Source organism: Oryza brachyantha, chromosome 9 (genome assembly GCF_000231095.2).
Source record: "Oryza brachyantha chromosome 9, ObraRS2, whole genome shotgun sequence".
Lineage (NCBI taxonomy): Eukaryota > Viridiplantae > Streptophyta > Magnoliopsida > Poales > Poaceae > Oryza > Oryza brachyantha.
In genome coordinates this window covers 8,236,897-8,257,341 of record NC_023171.2, presented here as the reverse complement: position 1 = coordinate 8,257,341, position 20,445 = coordinate 8,236,897, and the positions used below count along the sequence as shown (strand labels likewise).

The window sequence follows — 20,445 nt, the reverse complement described above, 5'->3', positions numbered from 1 at the left end:
GGATTAATTAGATTTATTAGATTTGTCTTGCAAATTAGTCAAAGATTACAGATGAATTTTATTAATAGTCTATATTTACTATTTATAATAAATATCCAAACATCCGATGTGACTAAGGACTAAACAATAAATACCTCCTTAGGCCTATTTAGTTCCCAAAATATTTTTTCGAAAACATCACATTCAATCTTTGGGCATTTAAATGAAGCATTAAGTATTAATGAAAATTAAAATAATTTCAAAGTTATAGAGGAAATCGTAAGATGAATCTTCTAAGTCTAATTAGTGCATGATTAGCTATAAGTGCTACAGTAACCAACATGTGCTAATGATGGATTAATTAGGATCAAAAGATTCGTCTCGCGGTTTGCAGTAGAGCTGTGAAACTCGTTTTTTCATTCGTGTCCAAAAACCCTTTCTAACATCTGGTCAAACGTTCGACGTGATCATTTTACCAAAAATTTTTGGCAACTAAACAAGACCTTAGTAAGAAAATTTGAGTGTAAGACCGTTTGATCGAATGTTAGAAGATGCTTTTAGACGTAAATGAAAAAACGAATTTTATAGCTCGTCTATAAACGATGAGACGAATTTTTTGAACATAATTAATTCATCACTACTACATATAATTATTATAGTACTTGTAGCTAATCCTAGACTAATTAGATTTAAAAATTGTCTAACAATTTCACGCAAAGATGTATAATTATTTTTTTCCATCTACTCGCCAGCCACATCACACATGGACACACACAAGTCTACATAAAACAAGGAGCTGCATATTACCACTGAGTCACCGTTTAGATCTCAAAATTATTTGGGAGAGTAGTCACATCGATGTGTACGGTTATATATATTTAAAGTATTAAACATAATTTAATTATAAAATAAATTCTAGATTCCGCTTATAAATCAAGAGACAAATCTTTTGAGTCTAATTAATCTGTTATTAGCATATGTTGGTTACTGTAGCATTTATGGCTAATTATATCCTAATTAGGCTCAAAAGATTCGTCTCATGATTTCCTCTATAACTGTGTAATTAGTTTTAATATTTATCAATGTTTAATCCTTTATTTAGATATCTAAAAATTTATGTGATGTTTTTAAAAAAATGATTTTGAAAACGTGAGACATTGCTCACATGTGTCAGAGTCCCTGTGATGTAGACAGCGATGGAGCTTGCTTTGACCCGGTTATCCGGTTCACACACTCGGCGCCAATACCTCTCTTGTAGTACAAAGGCCTTCTATTAGTTCCTCGAAATTTTCCCAATCACCTATGTATTGATTTTTTCACACATGTATAAAATATTAAGTAAAGTTAAAAAATAACTAATTATATAGTTTGAAATAATAAACGCAAAAACCGATGAATAGTAGGGAGACAGGTGTGAAAAAAAAATGCTGCGTTAGCACTAGCAGGATCGTTTTTGTGTGTGCAGGGGGGTTTGCCGTCGTTGCATGGGCAGCTAGCTGCGGCGGCCGGAGGGACGGACGTTGAAGCGTTTGTCCGCAGCGTCGACGACGCGACGCAAGTTGGGCTCACCGGCTCTGCCTCCCGCCCTTTTCGGAGCTCGCAGACGAGACGAGAGAGAGATGAAAACGATCTCACGTATCCTGTGCGCTTGCCGAAGTTGAGCTGGCACGAGCGGTGAAACGACGGGCAGCAGCGAACGGCATCTCGAGGTCCTGTTCCTGGTGCCATTCCGGGGGTGTCTGGCAGAAGGGACAGAGTTTAGGCTATTGTCCTATCGAATGTTTAATCACTTATTTATTATAAATATTAAACGTAGACTATTAATAAAATTTATTTATAATTTTAGACTAATTCACGAGACAAATCTATTGAGTCTAATTAATCTATAATTAGCATATGTGATGCTACAGTAAATATGCTCTAGTTATAGATTTTTAATTATGCTTAAAAAATTTGTCTCGTGGATTAGCTCTCATTTATGAAATTAGGTTTTTTTTATTAGTCTATGTTTAATACTTCAAATTAGTATCCAAACATCCGATATGACATAGGGCTAAACTTACATCAAATGTTTAGATACTAATTAGACGTATTAAATATAGATTATTAATAAAACTCACCTCATACTCTGGACTACTTCGCGAGACGAATCTATTGAGCATAATTAGTCCATGATTAACGAATATGATGCTACAGTAAACATTTGCTAATCGTGGATTAATTAGGCTTAAAAAATTTGTCTAATGAAATAGCCTTTATTTATATAATAAGTTTTTTTATCCGTCTATATTTAATACTTCTAATTAATGTCCAAACATCCGATTTGATAAGGGACAAAAAAATCCCTCAATCCAAACAACCCTGCATCATCCGATCACTCCTGCCCTGTTTGGATGTACCACGGGAAAAACAAACGGCATATTTATAAATGAATAATAATTTATAAATAAAATTTTATATTTATATTTTTAGCGATCTAAAAGCTAAAGCTAAAAATAATCTTTAATGAAAACACTAAAATCAATTTAAAATTAAAAATTAAAAATATAAATTATGATTTATAAGCATAAGTATAAATGAAAATACGGCGCGGAGGAAAAAATCGAAAAAGAATGTGTGACGTGTCCTCCTGGTAGGCGGTCCACACAAGTCGGATCACCCCTTTTGACTTTCGTCGATCACTGGCAGAGAGATGCACGAGACGAATAGTAGTGAGAGCGTATTTATCGCCGTAGAACGATTACACTACTTTTCTCGTCATACATGATTCTGCCATTGAAACTCGTACATAAGTAAATTCTGTAGTAGTTTCTCATTCACTTCCTAAAACAAATTTTAGTTACTTTGATTGTTCATACATTTAACCTAAACAGTTAGCATAAAACCAAATAATAACCTAGTAATTCATCTAGTATTCTCCATTCGTCGGAGGCTCGGAGCTCACCTCCGGCAGCTCCCGTGTGTGTACTCGAACGAGATGTAGGGGTTGTTTAGATGGGCCAAACTTTTTAGCACCATGTCACATCGAATATTTGAACACTAATTTAAAGTATTAAATATAAACTAATTAAAAAACTAATTTCATAAATGAGAGCTAATCCACGAGATGAATTTTTTGAGCCTAATTAATCCATAATTAGTAAATATTTACAATAAGTATCCAAACATCCGATGTGACTAGTGGCTAAAGTTTAGCCCCCAGAAAAAAACACCCCCTTGTAAAGACGGGAAATATGTGAGATAGATACTGTATATTAAAGTAAGGGTGATGTGCTAGATTTTTTAAGCATTTATGGCCTATTTAGGTAATTGATGTTTAAACTAAAAATACTTTTGCTAAATATTTAATGCTGTAGGATGAGAAATTAAGAAGAAAAACATCTCTTTTATCTTAATAAATCTTATCTTACCACTAGAAAATATACACGTGCCAACCAGCCGAACTGGTGGTGGACCAAAAACGCCCCAACCCGACCGCACCTGGCTACGAACCCGCCGTTGCCTTGCCTCGCGATGGTTTCACGCACCAACCACCGCCCGTGCCTCACACCGCCCCCGTACTCCCTCCCTCCCAACTCCCATCCCAGAATAACTAACTTTTTTGCCACTGTTCTAAATAATACTATAAACAATACTAACATATTAACATATTTGTTGTTACTAAGTGCACATATCATAAGACACATGAAAACCTACGCCTAAACGCACCCAAAATCCCAGCAAATCAACCCAAAAAAACCGCGCCTCGGCCAGCGACACTACAGTACTCACCGCATCGATCCCTTCCCGGCTAAGGTTTCCCCCTCTCTCTCGCGGCGCATAAAACCGAGTGGCGCGCACACACGCACTGACCTCGGTTCCAGCCATGCCACAAAGCACCCAAACACCCAAAAGATAAAAACCAAAACCAAAAACACCATCCAATGGCCGCCGCAGCAGCAAAAGCTCCTCGCTCCTCCTCCGCCCACTGCCGCCGCCGCCGCCGGTAAATACCCACCCGCCCCGCCGCGCGCGCGCGTTTCATGGGTGCGGGCCGTCCTCGCCGCTGGAAGCTGCCGTTCCACCGCAGCGCGCCGCCGTCGCCGTCCTCCAAGCCACCCTCCCCCCCGCCTCAGCCGGCGCCGGAGCCCCACTCGCCGGCGCGGTCGGCGGCGGCTGCGGTAGAGGAGGAGCCGCCTCCGGCTGAGTTCGCGTGCCCGATCTTGGGCGCGCTCATGGCCGACCCCGTGATCCTTCCGTCGGGGCAGACGTACGAGCGCGCCTGCCTCCAGGCCTGCGCGGAGCTCGCGTTCTTGCCTCCCGGGATGGGGTCCGCCTCCGACGCGATGATACCCAACGCTGCGCTCAGGGCGGCGATTGGTACCTGGTGCGCGCGCTCCGGGAGGGCGGTGCCGGTGCCGCCGTCGGCTGAGGCTGCTCGGGCGGCCGTGCTCCGCGCGATGCCGCCGGATGCGGCGAAGTCCGTGAGGACTCGGCGTGCGGCGCCGGCGAGCTCTTCGAATTCGTCCTACTCGTCGCCGGCGTCGACGTCCTCGTACACGTCTTCGTCGGAGATTATGCCGGCGGACGAGGAGGTTGGTGTGAAGCCCGTGAAGGAGGCGACGAGCAAGGAGGTGGTTCGGGAGCAGGTGGAGACGGCGGTTGACCCTCTCGAGGACGTGGTGGTTGCCAAGGTGATGGACGCGGACGAGGAAGAGGAGGTGGTGTTGGCCGTTGCCGGCCTCCGGGAGGCCACGCGGGAGAGCGCGGAGCGCCGGCGCGCGCTCTGCACGCCGCGGATGCTCGCCGCGCTCCGCCGCGTGCTGCTCATCCCGCGCCACGCCAGCGCTCGTGTCGACGCGACCGCCGCGCTGGTCAACCTCACCCTCGAGCCGGCGAACAAGGTGCGCATCGTCCGTGCGGGCGCCGTGCCGCCGCTCGTCGAGGTGCTCTGCTCGAGCACGTCACCGCCGGAGGCCCGAGAGCACGCGGCCGGCGCGCTCTTCGGTCTCGCCCTCAACGAGGACAACCGTGCCGCCATCGGCGTGCTCGGCGCGGTGCCTCCCCTCCTCGACCTGCTCACCTCTCCCGCCCAGCCCGCGCCCGCGCGCCGCGACGCAGGGATGGCGCTCTACCACCTCTCCCTCGCCGCAGTAAACCAGTCGAAGATCGCCCGCTTCCCCGGCGCGCCTAAGGCGCTGCTCGCCGTCGCGTCCAGCGCCGCCGAGCGAACGCCCATCCGGAGGCTGGCCCTCATGGTCGTCTGCAACGTGGGTGCCTGCACGGAGGGCCGCGCCGCGCTGATGGACGCGGGCGCCGTGGCGGCCGTCACCGCCATCCTCTCCCACGACACCCGCGACGCCGAGCTCGACGAGTGGTGCGTCGCGGCGATGTACGCCATGAGCCGGGGCAGCCTCCGCTTCCGCGGCCTGGCCCGCGCCGCCGGCGCGGACAAGGCCCTCCGCCGCGTGGCCGAGGAGTGCGCCCCGGGCGTCGTGCGGCGCGACATGGCCAGGAAGACGCTCCGGGCCATGCGGAACGAGGCCGACGACGCGGCCGACCTGACCGGCAGCAGCCTCGAGTGCGGCGACGGCGACGACTACGCCGGCAGCATCGTGTCGGACGGGCTCATGTCGTTCCGCCGCCGCCAGCGCGAGCTCGGGTCCTCGTCGTGCAGCAACACAGCCGAGTTCTAAACCCACCACAGTGTACTACAACCATTAGACAACAGTCGAGGTCGACACGTCCTTCGTTTCGAAGAGGATTGCACCGGTCATTGCCGGCCGGTCGCCGCCGGCGAGGTCTCGCCATGTGTTTGTGCTCGAATGTGTAAAGTTGGCGGACAAGCTGGTGCGGGGTGTAGCTTGCAAGCCAGAGTATGGCATTGTTCTGTGTGTACTTTGCAAAAATTGGGGCATTGTTCAACAAGGAAGACAGCATGTGCCTGAATTTCTGCATCTGTAAATAAGATCAAATCCTTTTGCTCTGATCCAATCCAATTACACTTGTAGCACATTGCTAATGCTAGATACTGCTTTGTGGCCTTATGGTTTGTGAAACATTCAGCGATTTGTGTGAGACCTGAACTTGCTATACTATGTTGTATCAGATATTCAAATGACTGAATTTTCTCCATTCTGTTGATGCTTTGGCTCTTTGCACAAGGATATCAGAGGGTTTTCATCAAAATTTGGTTAAAGTGTGTCATTTTTTTTGGTTCAAATCGAGAAAGACACCTAAACTCCGAATGAAACATATGCCTATGCGTTTATGGAACATTCCCTCACTGCCCAAGTGGTCATGGAAATTCAGACAATAAATCAATGGGTGCTGATACCTCGGCGTTTTTGCTCATTGGATGATACACTTCAATCCGAGCTGTCCATATTCATACTGCATTAGACGGATCTACATATGGAATTTATCATTTTTAAAATTGTTGACAAAGACAGTGAGGCCATGCTTGTCCCCTGCCAAAGGTAGTACAGTATGGTCTACATTTCCTGTAGGGTCATATGCAAGCCTGACCTTTTGCATTGGTCTCCATGTACTGAATGATTCCTGGATGTTGCCCATGTCATAAGAAACAAACCCTTTTCTCACTGACGCATTGCTAGTCTCTCCAAAAGACCGAAGAATCTTGAATTTCGGAAAGAACAGATGGTGGAGGTGGTCACATGTTGCTAGGTTTCATATTTCCATACCAGAAATGTGTGTGTTTTGTAACAATAAAAGGGTGGATTAGACGTTTAGTTGGAATCTAACACCTAAAATTAACTCGGAATAGTGCCAATCGCCTGACGCATTGCTATTTTGCTCCAAACTGACAATCTTAAATTTCTGCAAGGACAAAGCTAGCTAGATAGGCATTTCATAACAAATTCACAACAAAAATGGTGGTTGCATAACGATAGATTCCATATACCACAAGTGTGTGCACTTTGCAACAAGAAAAGGGTGTTATATGGTTGGAATCTTGCACCTAAAAACTAACTCAGAGTAGTGGCAATCACCCGGCCATGAAATGAAAATGCAACGAACACAACACTTTCTGATAAGAAAAGGAAGCCACCTGTTTGTGATTTAAAAAGGCACGTTATTGTTTGGAGCTTTTGTCTGACAGTCCTGCAAAGGTCCACGCTTAGGTAAGCCATGCATGCATGTGGAGGGGTCAATCAGAGCAGGCGCTACAGACAGTGAGCGCTTTAGGTATATGAGATGTTTGATTCGAAGTCAAAAGAATATTTCGATGATTAATTAAAAATTAATTATATAGGTATTAGGAAATCACGAGACAATTTTTTTAAAGCCTAACTAATCTGATATTAACACATGTGAGTTACTGCAGTAGTTATGACTAATCATGGATTAATTAGGCTTAAAAGTTTGTCTCACAATTTTTTTCCAAATTATACCGTTAGTTATTTTTAACTATATTTAATATATATATATATATATATATATATATATTCAAAGTTCAATGTGATGGTGAACCTAAAAAACTTTGGGAACTAAACATGGCATGAATGGGTCGTGGTCATGGAAAAGAAAATTCTGAACTAACATGGATTAAGCCATCACGGTATCCACTCTTACCTTCGCTTCTCCGATTAACAGATACTATGTCGTTGCCACGCATGCATTTGTTTGCAGTGTAATGTAAGCAACGGTGTACTCCTGCATGCAATTTCGATTGGTAAGCCGTAAGCGTGCCTTATATGCGCCAGCAAGTTAGCCCTCGCTATAGGATAGGGCCGTCCGTGCGATTCCAGTGATAGTCTTCAGAACAGAAAGGTACACGAGTTGTTGGTAACTTGGCGTCATTCCCTTACTAGTATATTAATAGGGTTTGATGCACGTAATGCCAAGCCCGTCAAATAAAAAACGGTGACCAACGGTTTATGCAGGCGAATATATATCATATGTATAGTTGACTTCTGCACTTGAAGCCTGGCCACGGTCAATTTCGGCCAGCCCATATATAGCTAGGATTGGGTTGGAAACAGATGACCTGCTTGCTCACACGATCTTTACTCTTATAATTATGTTTGTAGGCTAAATTTTAAATTGGAGTTGATTTTGATGGTTTTTTATTAAAGTTTATTCTTTAGTCTTGGCCTTTAGATCGATAAAAATACATATATAAAAATTTTATTAATAAATTATTTTTTATTTACAGATATATCGTTCGTCTTTAAGGATTAAAGAAAAGATAAACACCCTTGCCTTTGGTGCTTGGTTGGGTTTTGACCAAGTTGAGCAGGCAAAGCCAAGTGGTTTCGCAGTTTCCGCTTGGATCCATCCATCCACGCGGGCGGATGCGCACATGCAGCCGAGCAGAGACGTCGCGTCGGGGCGCCACGCCGAAGCCGGTAGCTATAGGGAGAGCAATGCACCACGCACCGGCCGCGGGAGCGAGCGAGATCGGTCAGCGGCTGCGTCCTGCGTGGCGCGCGCCCGCCGCTCGTCGTCGTCGTTACCGCGTCCGCGTCCGCGTCCGCGCATGCTCGCCGTCGCCGTTGGCTTTTCAGTACGAGCGAGAGTGAAGGCGGAGGAGAGCGACGGGCCCCGCCCTACCTACCTAACCTCACCTGCCCACAGGCTCCCGTACCGCTTCCAGCTGCGAGCAGCCCGGCGGATGCGTCAGTGTGAGGTGAGCAGCGAGAACGAGATCCTCTGTCGTGCTACCTCTGTCCCATAATAATATTATTTTTCGTTTTTACGTGTCCAACGTTTCACTATTCGTTTTATTTTAATTTTTTACGATTAATATTTTTATTATTTCTATATGATAAAATATGAATATTACTTTATACGTGACTAATTTTTTAAAATTTTTATACAAATTTTTCAAATAAAACGAATGGTCAAACATTGGACACGGAAAACAAAAAATGAGATTATTATGGGACGGAGGTAGTAAAAAAGTTAGATGGACTCGTAGTTGATATATGGATCCATAAACGACGGGGCCTATATGTCAACGACTAGAGATAAAAACGGTACGAAAATTTGCTGACTGTACTGATATTGTTTTCGAAAATAATAATATAAAAATGATATCTTACTAACCATTACCTTTTTAAAATTTAACATTTTCTAGTTTTTGTCTGAACTTTATTAAATTTCACACTAAGCATTGCAATTCATAAATTTTCATAAATATGAATTTTTTTTACCGTAACGATACCGTTTCAGAAAATATTATTAAAATATGACCGGTTTTGACCGTTTTCATCGTTGACAACGAGCATGTCGCTCTTGGCAGCCGCATACACTGACTGCATGGCATGCTTTGGTCGAGGGTGTGCAAATGCAACATGGGATGAAGGATGAGGCGATCATCGTTGTTGGACCCGACGTTTCATCTTCGGGCAATGCAGGAGGGGGACTGAAAAAGGACTCCCATTTGTCGGTAATGAATGGCTGCCAATGAGATATTGAGTCGTTGTATGGCTTTGATTGCCGTTTGGATCCATATATACTTTGGGAATTTTAGGAATTCTCTCCATTAATTTGAGGGTGATTTGATGTGCATTTTTTCCCCAAACTTTTCCTCGGAGCATTCATGCCACCAACCCTCTCGCAGGTCTATATACTGCCTTATTAGTTGTATCCGCTGTTAAAATTTTAAAACTTAAGTTAGAGTTAATATTAAGGTTTTTAACACATATATAAGAATTTGCCCTTAAAAACATTATTTTAGGTTGGTTCTCTTATTTTATTTTCATATATTATAAGCTACAGAAACAATTGAAGCGAAAATTTTCACACGTTGAAGTGAATAGTAGAGGGGCTAACAAATGAGGTTGAGATTTTTAAGATCGGATGTGCTTTCCACTTTTCTCTTCTGTCTATCCACAAAGATAGTGGGCCTTATAGCTATAATTGAATAAAAAATTTCTAGCTCCTTAGTTTGCTTGGTTCAACTTATTGTATTTTTATTTTAACAACCCAAACTATATCACTATCTTTTTTTTTCTTTTCCACATGCCTTGAACTCCTCACTCCTCCACGTCACCACCTGAGTACACGATAGGTGGGGGCGTGGATCATCTGCAGTACTGCATGTGCAGTACTGCGGATTGACAGGTGGGCCATATGGCATGTGGGGCCCACCTGTCAGTCTGGATCTGAATTACGATAGGTGAGGTGAGGCCATGCTCCGCACCTCCACCTCATCCAATCTAGTTTCTAGATCCAGATTAGATTAGAAGCTCTAGCTAACACCACCCTGCTGCTATGCTCCTATGAATGGTGCTCATGTCACGCTACTCCCTTCCTCCCTCCATCCCACTCTGATACGCATCAACACTTTGAGGTGCCGTGCGTGACCATGGAGAAAAAGAGCAAGCACATATGTGATCGCCTTTCGAGAAGTCGATTACCAATTATGTTGGTGCGATTGTGGTGCGCTGCCTTCCACTCTTCTCGATTGTTTTTTTTTAAAAAAAATTGCAATAGGCAACGACGACACCGTTGTCCATGCCGTTCATCCTCCATTGCCGTATCACTGTTGTAATTCACCGCTGCTACCCGCAAATCGACCGATGGCGCTTCTACCATGACACCATCAACATTCACATTTTTTTTAGCTCACGAGTGAAACAAATCTGCTTGAGTACCTCAATATCTCTATCATTATCTATATTCATAGGGATACTAATAAATTTATACATATATATATAAATAAGATTTATCGATGAATAGACGAGTCTAGACACTGCTAACACGATAAAACATCTGACCATACGAGGGAGTACTTGTCCTAACGAGCTAAACAAGATTTGCCGTGCGTTGCATACTTGCATCCATACCACAGAGACGGACGTACATCATACTGGCCACAATTTGTGGGCTGAAGCTGGGTCGCTAAACACACCTGCAATTAGAGCAATTTTGGGCCATGAAAACACGCATCTGGGCCTCCACAAACACGAGCCGTACGTCATACCCACCGTCATCCGGACTCACCAGCTGGATGACCCGGTAGCCTAGCACCACACGTCACGGCCGACGCGGCTAAACGGCTGTCCCTCCTACTTTGCCGAGATTTTCTGTTTTTCACCCACACGTTTTCTAAATTAATAAATAATTTTTACGATTCATAGAGAGGTTGTTTTAAAATACATATTAATATATTTTTAATTTATTTTATTACCCAAACCTAACCAAACAAACACGGCCTAAACTAAACTAACCGAAACTCAAAACCGCCTTCGCTAAGTAAAGGCGCTTCCAGAGCAGACGGGACTCTATTCCGGACCACCTTCTTGCCGGAAAAGAAAAGGCAAGCCGCATCGTCGTCGGCAATGGCAACGCACGCAAACCCCTCCTCTATAAAACTACACGACGACCACCACCACCACCTCGTCGCCACGCCAAATATCACAACACGTTTCGGAGGAAGAAGGCGGCATCGGAGGCAAGATTTCACCGCCGCCGGTCGCGGCTCGTCGGGGTTCCATGGCGCGGCGGGGCACGGAGGCGTTCCCGGACCTGGGGGCGCACTGCGACAGGGAGGACTGCAACCGGCTCGACTTCCTCCCCTTCGCCTGCGATGGCTGCGGCGGGACGTTCTGCGCGGAGCACCGGACGTACGGGGACCACGGCTGCGCGCGCGCGGCGGACCGGGGCCGCACCGTCGTCGTCTGCGAGGCGTGCGGCGACGCCATCGAGCGGCGGCCCGGGGACGTGGGCGGGGAGGACGACGCCGCCGTGCTGGAGGCGCACGCGCGGTCGCGGCGCTGCGACCCGGCGAGGAAGCGCAAGCCCCGCTGCCCCGTGCCGCGGTGCAGGGAGACGCTCACCTTCTCCAACACCAGCGGGTGCAAGGGGTGCGGCCGGAAGGTGTGCCTCAAGCACCGGTTCCCCGCCGACCACGGGTGCGCCGGCGCGTCGTCGCTGGCCGGCGCCGCCGCCGCCGAGAGGAAGGCCACGCAGTGCGGGCGCGATGCCCAGAAGAAGGAGACCGGCGGCTGGAAGCTTCCGCAATCCGTCAGGAACTTGAAGATTTTCTGACCTGTCACGCAACCACGCCACGGTTTCCTACGTGGGAGGACAAGCAAACAAAGTGTAAAAAAAAAAAAAGACACAGCATTATGAGCTGACATTTAATTTATCCAACGCATTGTCTTATTTGATGTAATTATTAATTGGTGATGAAGTATTTTTTTTTCCGAATGAATTCTGCTGGTAGAAACAAAGAGCAATTTTCCATTGGTTATATATAGGGATGGCAATGGGTAACTAGCCATCAGGTATTGGTAACTTAGACTCATACTCACCAGCAAAATTTCATACCATCAAAATACCCATACCTATCACGGGTATGAAAATTTCTCCAAACCCATATCGCTTAGGTAAACATTACTCGTCGGATTACCCATATACTCGCAACAATTTAAAACAATCTAAATTATATAATTTTCATATAGTATATACCAGTAGACACTACATACTTACATCACACATTTATATGATGTGGTGAAAAAAGTATTGATGGTTTAAATACCTATGGTTTGGTTAATTGGGCTAGGCTAATTTGATATTGGGTAATGACGTGCATTTAAATTTGCGGCTATTTATTTACTATGGGTAAACTGGTATGAAGAGTATAAGAACGTTTTCATACATGCGCATCCATCGAGTGAAGGTATTTGCCCGATTACTTACCCACAGGTAATATATTTAATTCATACTTATACCCTAATGGAGTAAATACCCATCAGGTCTCGGATCCCCGTCGCCATCCTTAGTTATATATTATTGGATTTTCTAAATTAACTAAATTTTTAGCGATTTAAAAGCTAAAGTTAGAAAATAAACTTCGATAAAAAAAACCTCAAATAATCTCTAAATTTAAGATTAAAAATTTAAATTTTAACTCATAATCAAAACTAAAAGCTAGAGTACTGGACGAAGCATTTAGCTTTTTACCACTCTTACGAATATTATACGAATATTTATAATACATATACCACTGGACCCATGTCATAGACTCATACACCACTCGTTAAAGCGGCAAAAAGTTAAATTTCTCCGAGATGGAAGCCGGGGCACCAGGACTGGTCGTCTTTTCATCTATCAGATTGGTAGGCCCTGTTTAACGGCCGGTTTATTGAAACAAATTAGTATATAATTAATTAATTATTAACGCTAAAATATTATAGAAATCAATCAATTTATTTTTATAAACAGCTTTTAAATTAGTGTATAATTAATTAATTATTAACATTGACAAATTATAGAAATTGATTAATCTAAATTTCTAAAACAGTTTTCATATATTATAATAAATATAGCGTTTAGCAATTTAGAAAGCATGCGTAGAAAAAAGAGAATATAGATTAGCAGCATTCACTAGGCCTTAGCCTGACAGTATAACAAATGCAGGATAAAGCCAATGATCTCCCTCCCTGTGTTTGCCACAAAAGAATTTCATAAATATTTCATATCAATTTCAGGTAAATAGTTTACTAAAAGGGAGTTTAAAAATATTTCAGGTTTCCGGCTTCTAAGGTTGTCGTAGGGGCTTCAAACCTCAAATTCCAAATCTCCATAATTTGCATTACTTATCTTATTACTCGCTTTCAAAACAGGCTCCATACAAAACCAATCTCCAAGGCCATTTTTTCCTTACAAACCCAAAATTTATACATCACTTTTCCAACATAAACAGTGCGGCTAAACAGCACAGCACTTCAAAAGAATGAAAAATGCAGCCTCACATCGGGGAACTACTTCAGTGCAACGTTTTCTACGCATTACCAAGACAGTGATCCTGATCAATCATGATAGCTGCTCCAGATCGGTCATGGGGGATCTGTGCAGATCACGGGGCCATATCGCAGTCAGCTAGCCTTGTCATGTACCATGAATGATCAGGGCAGTGTAGGCTATATACTGATGTTGCCACCAATGGCAAGCATTTTACCACTTGCCACTGGTTCTGTTTGTGGGATGAAATGAAGAAACAGTGATTGTCGTTATCTGTTCAAAGGGCAGGATGTCGCTCTCGCTTCCCATTGAGCACTCTATTAGGGGACGGTGTTTTGCCACAGCTAGCTAATCTCATCACTGTTGAAAAATTGACAAAATTGACAGGAGAAAACAGAGTTCAGCAGAATATCAAGATTGAATAGATTTAGATTATCAAATAGTTTACTTACCTCTTTCCCTTTCAAGCTCCTGGTCCAACTCTTCTTTCCACTTCCTCTGCCTTTCAGCAAAGGTCAAACTGTTAACAGAAATAGTCTGTCAAATTAGATTGTTGATTGTTAAAGCAGATAATCAATGCAATGAGACACTTGGGCACATAACTAGTATACTGCAATGAATCCCAGATCCAGTGCTTCAGCATTAGTAAGGTGATTGTGTTTAAAAGCAGTTGTGCACAAACCTTGGACTATCTTGGACATCAGAATGGATTTTGTTTCCGAATTCGTCAAGTTGAGGAGAGGCTATTTCTCTCAAAATCCGGCTGCTCTGTACAGTGCCTTCTGATAATTGGCTGCTGCAGCTTTCGGGTCTAGTACTATTTAATTTATCACATGTTGATGCTGTTGCCGCACCACCTCTCATCTTACTTGTTGGTGACTTTCCTCGAGGTGGCAATTTGGGACTATTTGAGAAAAATCCCTTGGAAGTATGGTCAGCTACCTGAGAATTCCCAGCATTCACCGTGTTGTAGAACTCCTCATATAAAGGTGTTTGCAGCTTCTTCAGATCAAAAGCCTGGTGAGAAAACCAGTCAATAGTTGAAGTACTAGCACTAGTGAAGTACTGAGGTTGTGTAATTTCATAAATGCTAAGTACCTTCTCATCAAGAAATGCCTTTATTTTCGATTCTGTAAGTACATCATCATCTTCACAACTTCCTTCGCAAGGAAATGTAAAATCATTTTCAGTCATGCTGCTTTCAGCGTGTTTGGCTAGCCCACCAAATTCCATTGACTGGTGAGAACTTTGCTCTGGGCTCGCAACGAATTTGCTTTCCCAGTTATCAAATGGTTCAGACATGGGATTGTAGCTCTGAAATTGACAGGAATATAACATTACTAGTCATATAATGCTGTTTATTCACAGCATGATTCTTGGAATGCAGACAGATAATGAAACCAATAAATAGCTCACATAAAATGCTTTTAAAAAAAAGGCAGAGCTGAAGCAAAATTCTTACAGATCCAATTGCTGGGCAGTCATCCTTGTCAGCAAACTCACACATGTCATCCTCATCACAGCTACCCTCCCATAAGGGTTTGATTTTTGAAGATTTGTTGGAACTGACAGTGGGCCAGTTGACAGAATGGTTATGGTCTAAACCCCTGCAAGCAGTTGAATAAGTCGTCATGAACAGAAAAACAAAATTGAAGTCCCAGCAACTCACAAATCACAGAACTTACAAGGCACTGGACACATGTGCAGGGAGCTCATTAACGCAAGTTTCCTGTTAATTATGTTTAGAGAAAGTTATGAAGTCAAGTAAATGGATGAAGTAGCATCAGATTATGCTAGAAATCAACCTGCTGTGCATCACGATTGAGTGGCTGCAGGTTCTCGGGTTCTCCTGTAACAAATGGGTGCTGCAGGAAAATATTTAAAATGTCACATTTGAATAATAGCAACACACCTTGCACTTAGAACCACATAAATACCGCCAGCTACATCACAGAAAACATACATACCTTCAATAAATCTGATGCCGTAGATCTCAGCTCTGGTTCCCTGAAACAAGAAAGATGATAATCAAGTCACCAGATCAAAAAAGAAAAATCAGAAACTTCCATTGCAGAACTTTTGGGCAAAACATTAGCTCAGAGATGACAACATAGCTTACTTCTGCAGGCATTTTAGAAGAAAATCTTTGGCCTCAGGGGAGAGATGTTCAGGTATAGGTGGGTGTGACTTTGTGGTCCCGACATGAAATAGAAGTGCAACCTGAAAAGAGCTTGTTAGTTTTAACAAACACAAGTTTCATCTTGTGTAGGTCCTGGTATCATTAAAACTTACCTCCTGATACTGCTGGCTCCATGGTGGTTTACCAGTAGCCATTTCAATGACTGTGCATCCCACACTCCAGATGTCCGCAGAGCTGAGGATGGACAATATGGAACAGCTCAAAAATAAGAACAAATAGAAAATTGACATGATACTGAAATAGTTTTTAAAAATAACAATAATATATTACTTACTTTCTTGATAAAAATTTAGATATCCATATATCATTTTTTTTGCTGAACTATACGTATATATCTATATATATATATATATATATAGTGTTCACCATATAGTGTTCACCATAATTGCTCAACTTGTTCTACAAAATGATACTAAATGTGATGTTTCAACTCAAACTAGAGTAATTATGTAGTTCAGGAAGCAAATATTTACATTAAGTGCTTTGTGCCCTCCCAAAAACAAAACAGCATAAATATCACAGCAGTTGAATTATTAGTGGATAGTTATAGATGAGGCTCACTATTTGCTTTAAAATTGCACCTTTACATTCTAAAAGCATCTTATTAAGAGTTATGTTTCTTAAGCAGTGCAAACGGGGGAAAACTATCAGTGAGATTTAACTGTAGCAACAACAACAGAGAGATACAAGGCGCAGAGAGAGAGAGAATTTTGGGTCCTATACAGACTGGAAAAGGAGCGAAATGGAAGTCCGGAAGAGCTCCTCCACTTACAAGTTATGCCCACTCCCCACAATAACTTCAGGTGCCATCCAGTGAGGTGTCCCTTTCATAGTTTTAGCAGCTGTCACAGTAGCCTGACAGCATGAAACATTGTCAGGGGCATTGGTATGTGAATAGCTCAAAAAATGTATAACCCAACTACCCAAGTAAAAGTGAAGCAGGCAGATAGCTTGTACACAATTATGATAAGAAAGCATGATGATGCATAGTGCATGTTAAGCATCATTTCATGAAAGCATTACTCAGATTTGTTGATAAAGTTATACACACCAAAATAGAAAGGTAAACTCCCAACATAATATCATGTAATCATTTACCAATAAGGGACAATCTCACTATCTCAGTATTGGATGCCATGCCAAAATGACTAACAATGAGCAAGATATGCATGGGCACTCAACAATGTATAAACATCGGTAGACCACTAGAATTAGAGAATCTGATTTTAAAAAGGCGTCATCCACAACACAAATAGACCACAACAGCAGCATATCAATCAGATTAGTAGATTACTTTCTGTTATTAAATTGTTATTCATATAATTCAATGTCGGAGCATCCCTAGTCCTGTGCTTCGTTGTGCAGAACTGCAGGCTCTGCTGTAGCCATATTTTAGCAACAGCCCCATAAAACTACTAGTACATGCTATAAAACTACTAGTACATGTAAAGGCACTATATCGGGCTATGGCCTTATGTTGCTTCCTCTTTCTTCTTGCACATGTTCTTTTTCATGGCATACACATGGCAAGTTGTGCTGCAGCAAACACCTTATTACTCCAGGAATGTAAATTTGCATGGACCAAACTCACTCTCTCATGCTGCCACAAGCCGGACTGATGGTTTAGTGCAATGACTAATGATGTGGTTAGACATGGGAGATTCAGGAATAACCCATGCCTTTTCGTTTGAAAATTTCATCAAACTAGGACCATACTCTCTCCATCACAACATATAACTAGTTTTGGATTTTGACACGGTCTTCAAGATGCTACTTTGACCAATAACATTTATAAAAATAAGTTACGGAGTACTTTAAATAAGAAGAGTTGCATACTATAATAGTTTGTTTAGTGATAAATGTAGTAACATCATTCTTACATGACCGATCTCTTTAAATTTTTTTGTTAATAGTCATAGTTTAAAATGTTTGACTTAACACTATTCTAAAAGTAGTTATATGTTGGGACATAGAGAGTAGAATACTAAACTGTGTCATAATGAAACAAAACGATAGCTCTACTGATCAACTGCTTGACAAATGAGATTTTAGTTGTCCAATTCTGATAAAAGGAGATGGGACAGCATGCGAGTTCTCTGGATTATGTTTGACCTTAACAACACAATGAACATAGTTTTCAATCTTACCAACTTTGCCACTTGCTTAGATGCCCCAAAATCAGCAAGTTTAATGCATCCTTTGTTATCAACAAGAATGTTTGCACCCTGGAAATTGAAAAATACAGGAATCATCATAAGCACACAACAAGTGATAAATCAAATACATGAAAAAACATGTTATTGTTTGTTCAAACTTCAGAGTTGAGTACCTTTATGTCTCTATGTATTATTGCATTGTTATGCAAATACTCCAATCCTTGCAAAATTTGCTTTGTATACTTCCTAATGACCTGATTAATTGATAGAAGGGATCAATTTGTATTGCACAATAAAATCACCCATTTGCAAACCACAGACGATACTTACTGCCTCCGGAAATGAACCTAATTTCCCAAGGAGAGACTGAATGGACCCTCCTGGCACAAACTCGAGCAAGATATTCACAGTGTCTTCCTCCCGGACTGTCCCAAGGTACCTCTTCTCAAACAACACAAGTTAGATCAAGCGAAAACAATCTAGCCCACCTTAAAAACAAAATTTGCAATCCATGCTGAATCCACTCACAACAATGTTGGGATGTGACAGGTTCTTAAGGAGCTTCACTTCTTCCTCAAGCTCTCTTATGTGTGCCTGACCATAATAGACAAAACCACGGAGCGATTCATGTCAGCTCAAATGCCTCTCTCTTTCCTCTTTTTTTTTTTGGCTTTTCTAGCCAAATAAAAGGGCAGTTGCATGATAGCTGCTCACCTGGGCCTTCTCCCGCGTCGCATTGTTGCTCCCGATCAAAACCTGGAGAAAGTAAATTGTAGAAAAGAGCTAATCAATATGCCAAACACCACCAAAACTCCGAACAAATTAAACCTAATCGCGCATCTGAAACTGCCCTCACCTGTTTTACTGCGAGGAGTTCGCCGGTGTCAAGATTCATCCCGAGGTAGACCTGCCCGAATGCGCCGCTCCCAATCAGCTCGCCCTTACGCCACCGGATCTGCGGGTTCTCCTCCCCCTCTCCCTCTCCCCCTCCCGCGCCGCCACCGGTAAACTCAGGCGCCGGTGGCAGCAGGCGGCGCGGCGGAGACGGACTCTTGGAGATGAGCCCGAGCAGGCCCATCCCCCTCGACTTCCGGAGGCAGGAGCTTATCCGGACCCCGATCCCGCCCCCACCGCCGAGAGGCCCCGGTGGCTCGGGCGCAGCGGCGCTGGTGCGGAAGGCGATGGACCGGCGCACGGAGTCGAAGAGCTCGCTGAACCCTCCTACACCACCCCCACCCCCACCCCCACCGCCGTCGTCCCGTCGCATGGCTGGGGCTCCCTAGTCCCTACCCACCTGCTCTGTCTGGCGCGCCCCCGATCGCAGTCGTCCCTGTCGGCTGCGGCGGCGGCGGCGGGAGGTTGGATCGGGTCGGGAGATGATGGGGGGAATGGAGACGCGGCTCTCGGCAGCGGGATTTTGAAAAATTGGGGGTTTGCGGGGCGGCGAAACGACGGAAATGCCCCCACGCGACCGTTGGCATTGGGATGGTTTTGGGGCTTTGGGCCTTTTTTTTTCGGGTGGGGTTTGGTACGCGTCGGCGTGGCCCTGTCGGTTCATCGGCAGAGCGCCGCGGAGTGGGGCGCGTGGCGCGTCTCGCGACTAGGCCTGTTTAACCTAAGCCCGGCCCAGGCACTGTCCGGTCTTCCGTCTGGATATTAGGTCATTCTACTTGGCATATTTTATTTTATGGTTTTTGAGTGTGACATATCAGTAGAGGTGGATAAAAACCTCGGGCTTGTGAGCTCGGCTCGGACTTGGCTCGAGCTCGTGAAGCTCGGCTCGACTCGAGAACTAAACAAGCCAAGCCCAAATCGTCCCCATAGCTAGTTTGCAAATCAAGCTGAGCTCGCGCTAGCCCGCAGGTTGCTCGGTAGGATTGTCGAGCAGTGGAAAAGTTGACCTAGCCCATTAACAATTTGTCTGGCCTATGAGAAATAGAGAAACCCTAACCTATTATGCACTCGCACAACAGAAACTCTCCTCTCCTTCCTGGCTTCTCATGCGACCATGCCGCCATCACACCGAGATTGAGACGACGAGCGCAACTAGGTGGCGAGAGGAGTTGCCAACAGTCGCGGCACCGCCTCCCTCCCCTGTGCGGCTGCACCGGCTCCTACCTTCCTTCTCAGCGCCACTTGATCTCAACGCCCCCACGTCGCCGACATCTCTGACCAAGCTGGCTCGAGCTTTGAAACAAGCCGAGCTATCATTTTTTACTCGTTTTCTTTATCAAGCAAGGCCTGTCCTTGACCAAGCTTTCACGAGACGAGTGGTTTGGCTTGGCTTGTTTCCACCTCTACACATCAGCATTCTAATTTTGTTATGTGAAATGAAAGGTCATTTATCAATGACCTCTTTTATTTCACAGTTTCATAAACTTGATAGACCATTAAATTTTTGTATGAGAGTAT

General features: G+C 44.0%; 3 protein-coding genes across 3 annotated transcripts; 2 read left to right on the top strand and 1 right to left on the bottom strand.

Moving 5' to 3' along the window:
- Positions 1–3,928: 3,928 nt before the first annotated feature.
- On the top strand, positions 3,929–5,971 carry LOC121055333 (U-box domain-containing protein 40-like). The gene has a single exon (XM_040527590.1). The coding sequence runs from the start codon at positions 4,002–4,004 to the stop codon at positions 5,652–5,654; it is 1,653 nt and encodes a 550-aa protein (XP_040383524.1). The 5' UTR covers positions 3,929–4,001; the 3' UTR covers positions 5,655–5,971.
- Positions 5,972–11,233: 5,262 nt separating this feature from the next.
- LOC121055364 (zinc finger AN1 domain-containing stress-associated protein 17) lies at positions 11,234–12,145 on the top strand. The gene has a single exon (XM_040527800.1). It carries the CDS (start codon positions 11,425–11,427, stop codon positions 11,977–11,979), a length of 555 nt encoding a protein of 184 aa, XP_040383734.1. The 5' UTR covers positions 11,234–11,424; the 3' UTR covers positions 11,980–12,145.
- A 1,247-nt stretch (positions 12,146–13,392) lies between these two features.
- On the bottom strand, positions 13,393–19,300 carry LOC102715142 (mitogen-activated protein kinase kinase kinase NPK1-like). The gene is made up of 17 exons (XM_006661125.3): positions 18,890–19,300; positions 18,748–18,789; positions 18,562–18,627; positions 18,364–18,474; positions 18,207–18,287; positions 18,025–18,102; positions 16,650–16,732; positions 15,970–16,051; positions 15,797–15,897; positions 15,645–15,684; positions 15,483–15,542; positions 15,363–15,406; positions 15,140–15,284; positions 14,776–14,991; positions 14,360–14,694; positions 14,130–14,197; positions 13,393–14,037 (listed from the first exon to the last, which is right to left on the bottom strand). The coding sequence occupies exons 1-17, from the start codon at positions 19,298–19,300 to the stop codon at positions 13,955–13,957; spliced, it is 2,046 nt and encodes a 681-aa protein (XP_006661188.2). The 3' UTR covers positions 13,393–13,954.
- Positions 19,301–20,445: the final 1,145 nt, after the last annotated feature.

Coding starts and splice junctions, on each gene's coding strand:
- LOC102715142 (XM_006661125.3), bottom strand. CDS start 19,300: ATGCGACGGGACGACGGCGGTGGGGGTGGGGGTGGGGGTGGTGTAGGA. Junction 18,790..18,889: donor AACTCCTCGCAGTAAAACAG/GTGAGGGCAGTT, acceptor TACTTTCTCCAG/GTTTTGATCGGGAGCAACAA. Junction 14,038..14,129: donor GGAGCTTGAAAGGGAAAGAG/GTAAGTAAACTA, acceptor ATTTTTCAACAG/TGATGAGATTAGCTAGCTGT.
- LOC121055333 (XM_040527590.1), top strand. CDS start 4,002: ATGGGTGCGGGCCGTCCTCGCCGCTGGAAGCTGCCGTTCCACCGCAGC.
- LOC121055364 (XM_040527800.1), top strand. CDS start 11,425: ATGGCGCGGCGGGGCACGGAGGCGTTCCCGGACCTGGGGGCGCACTGC.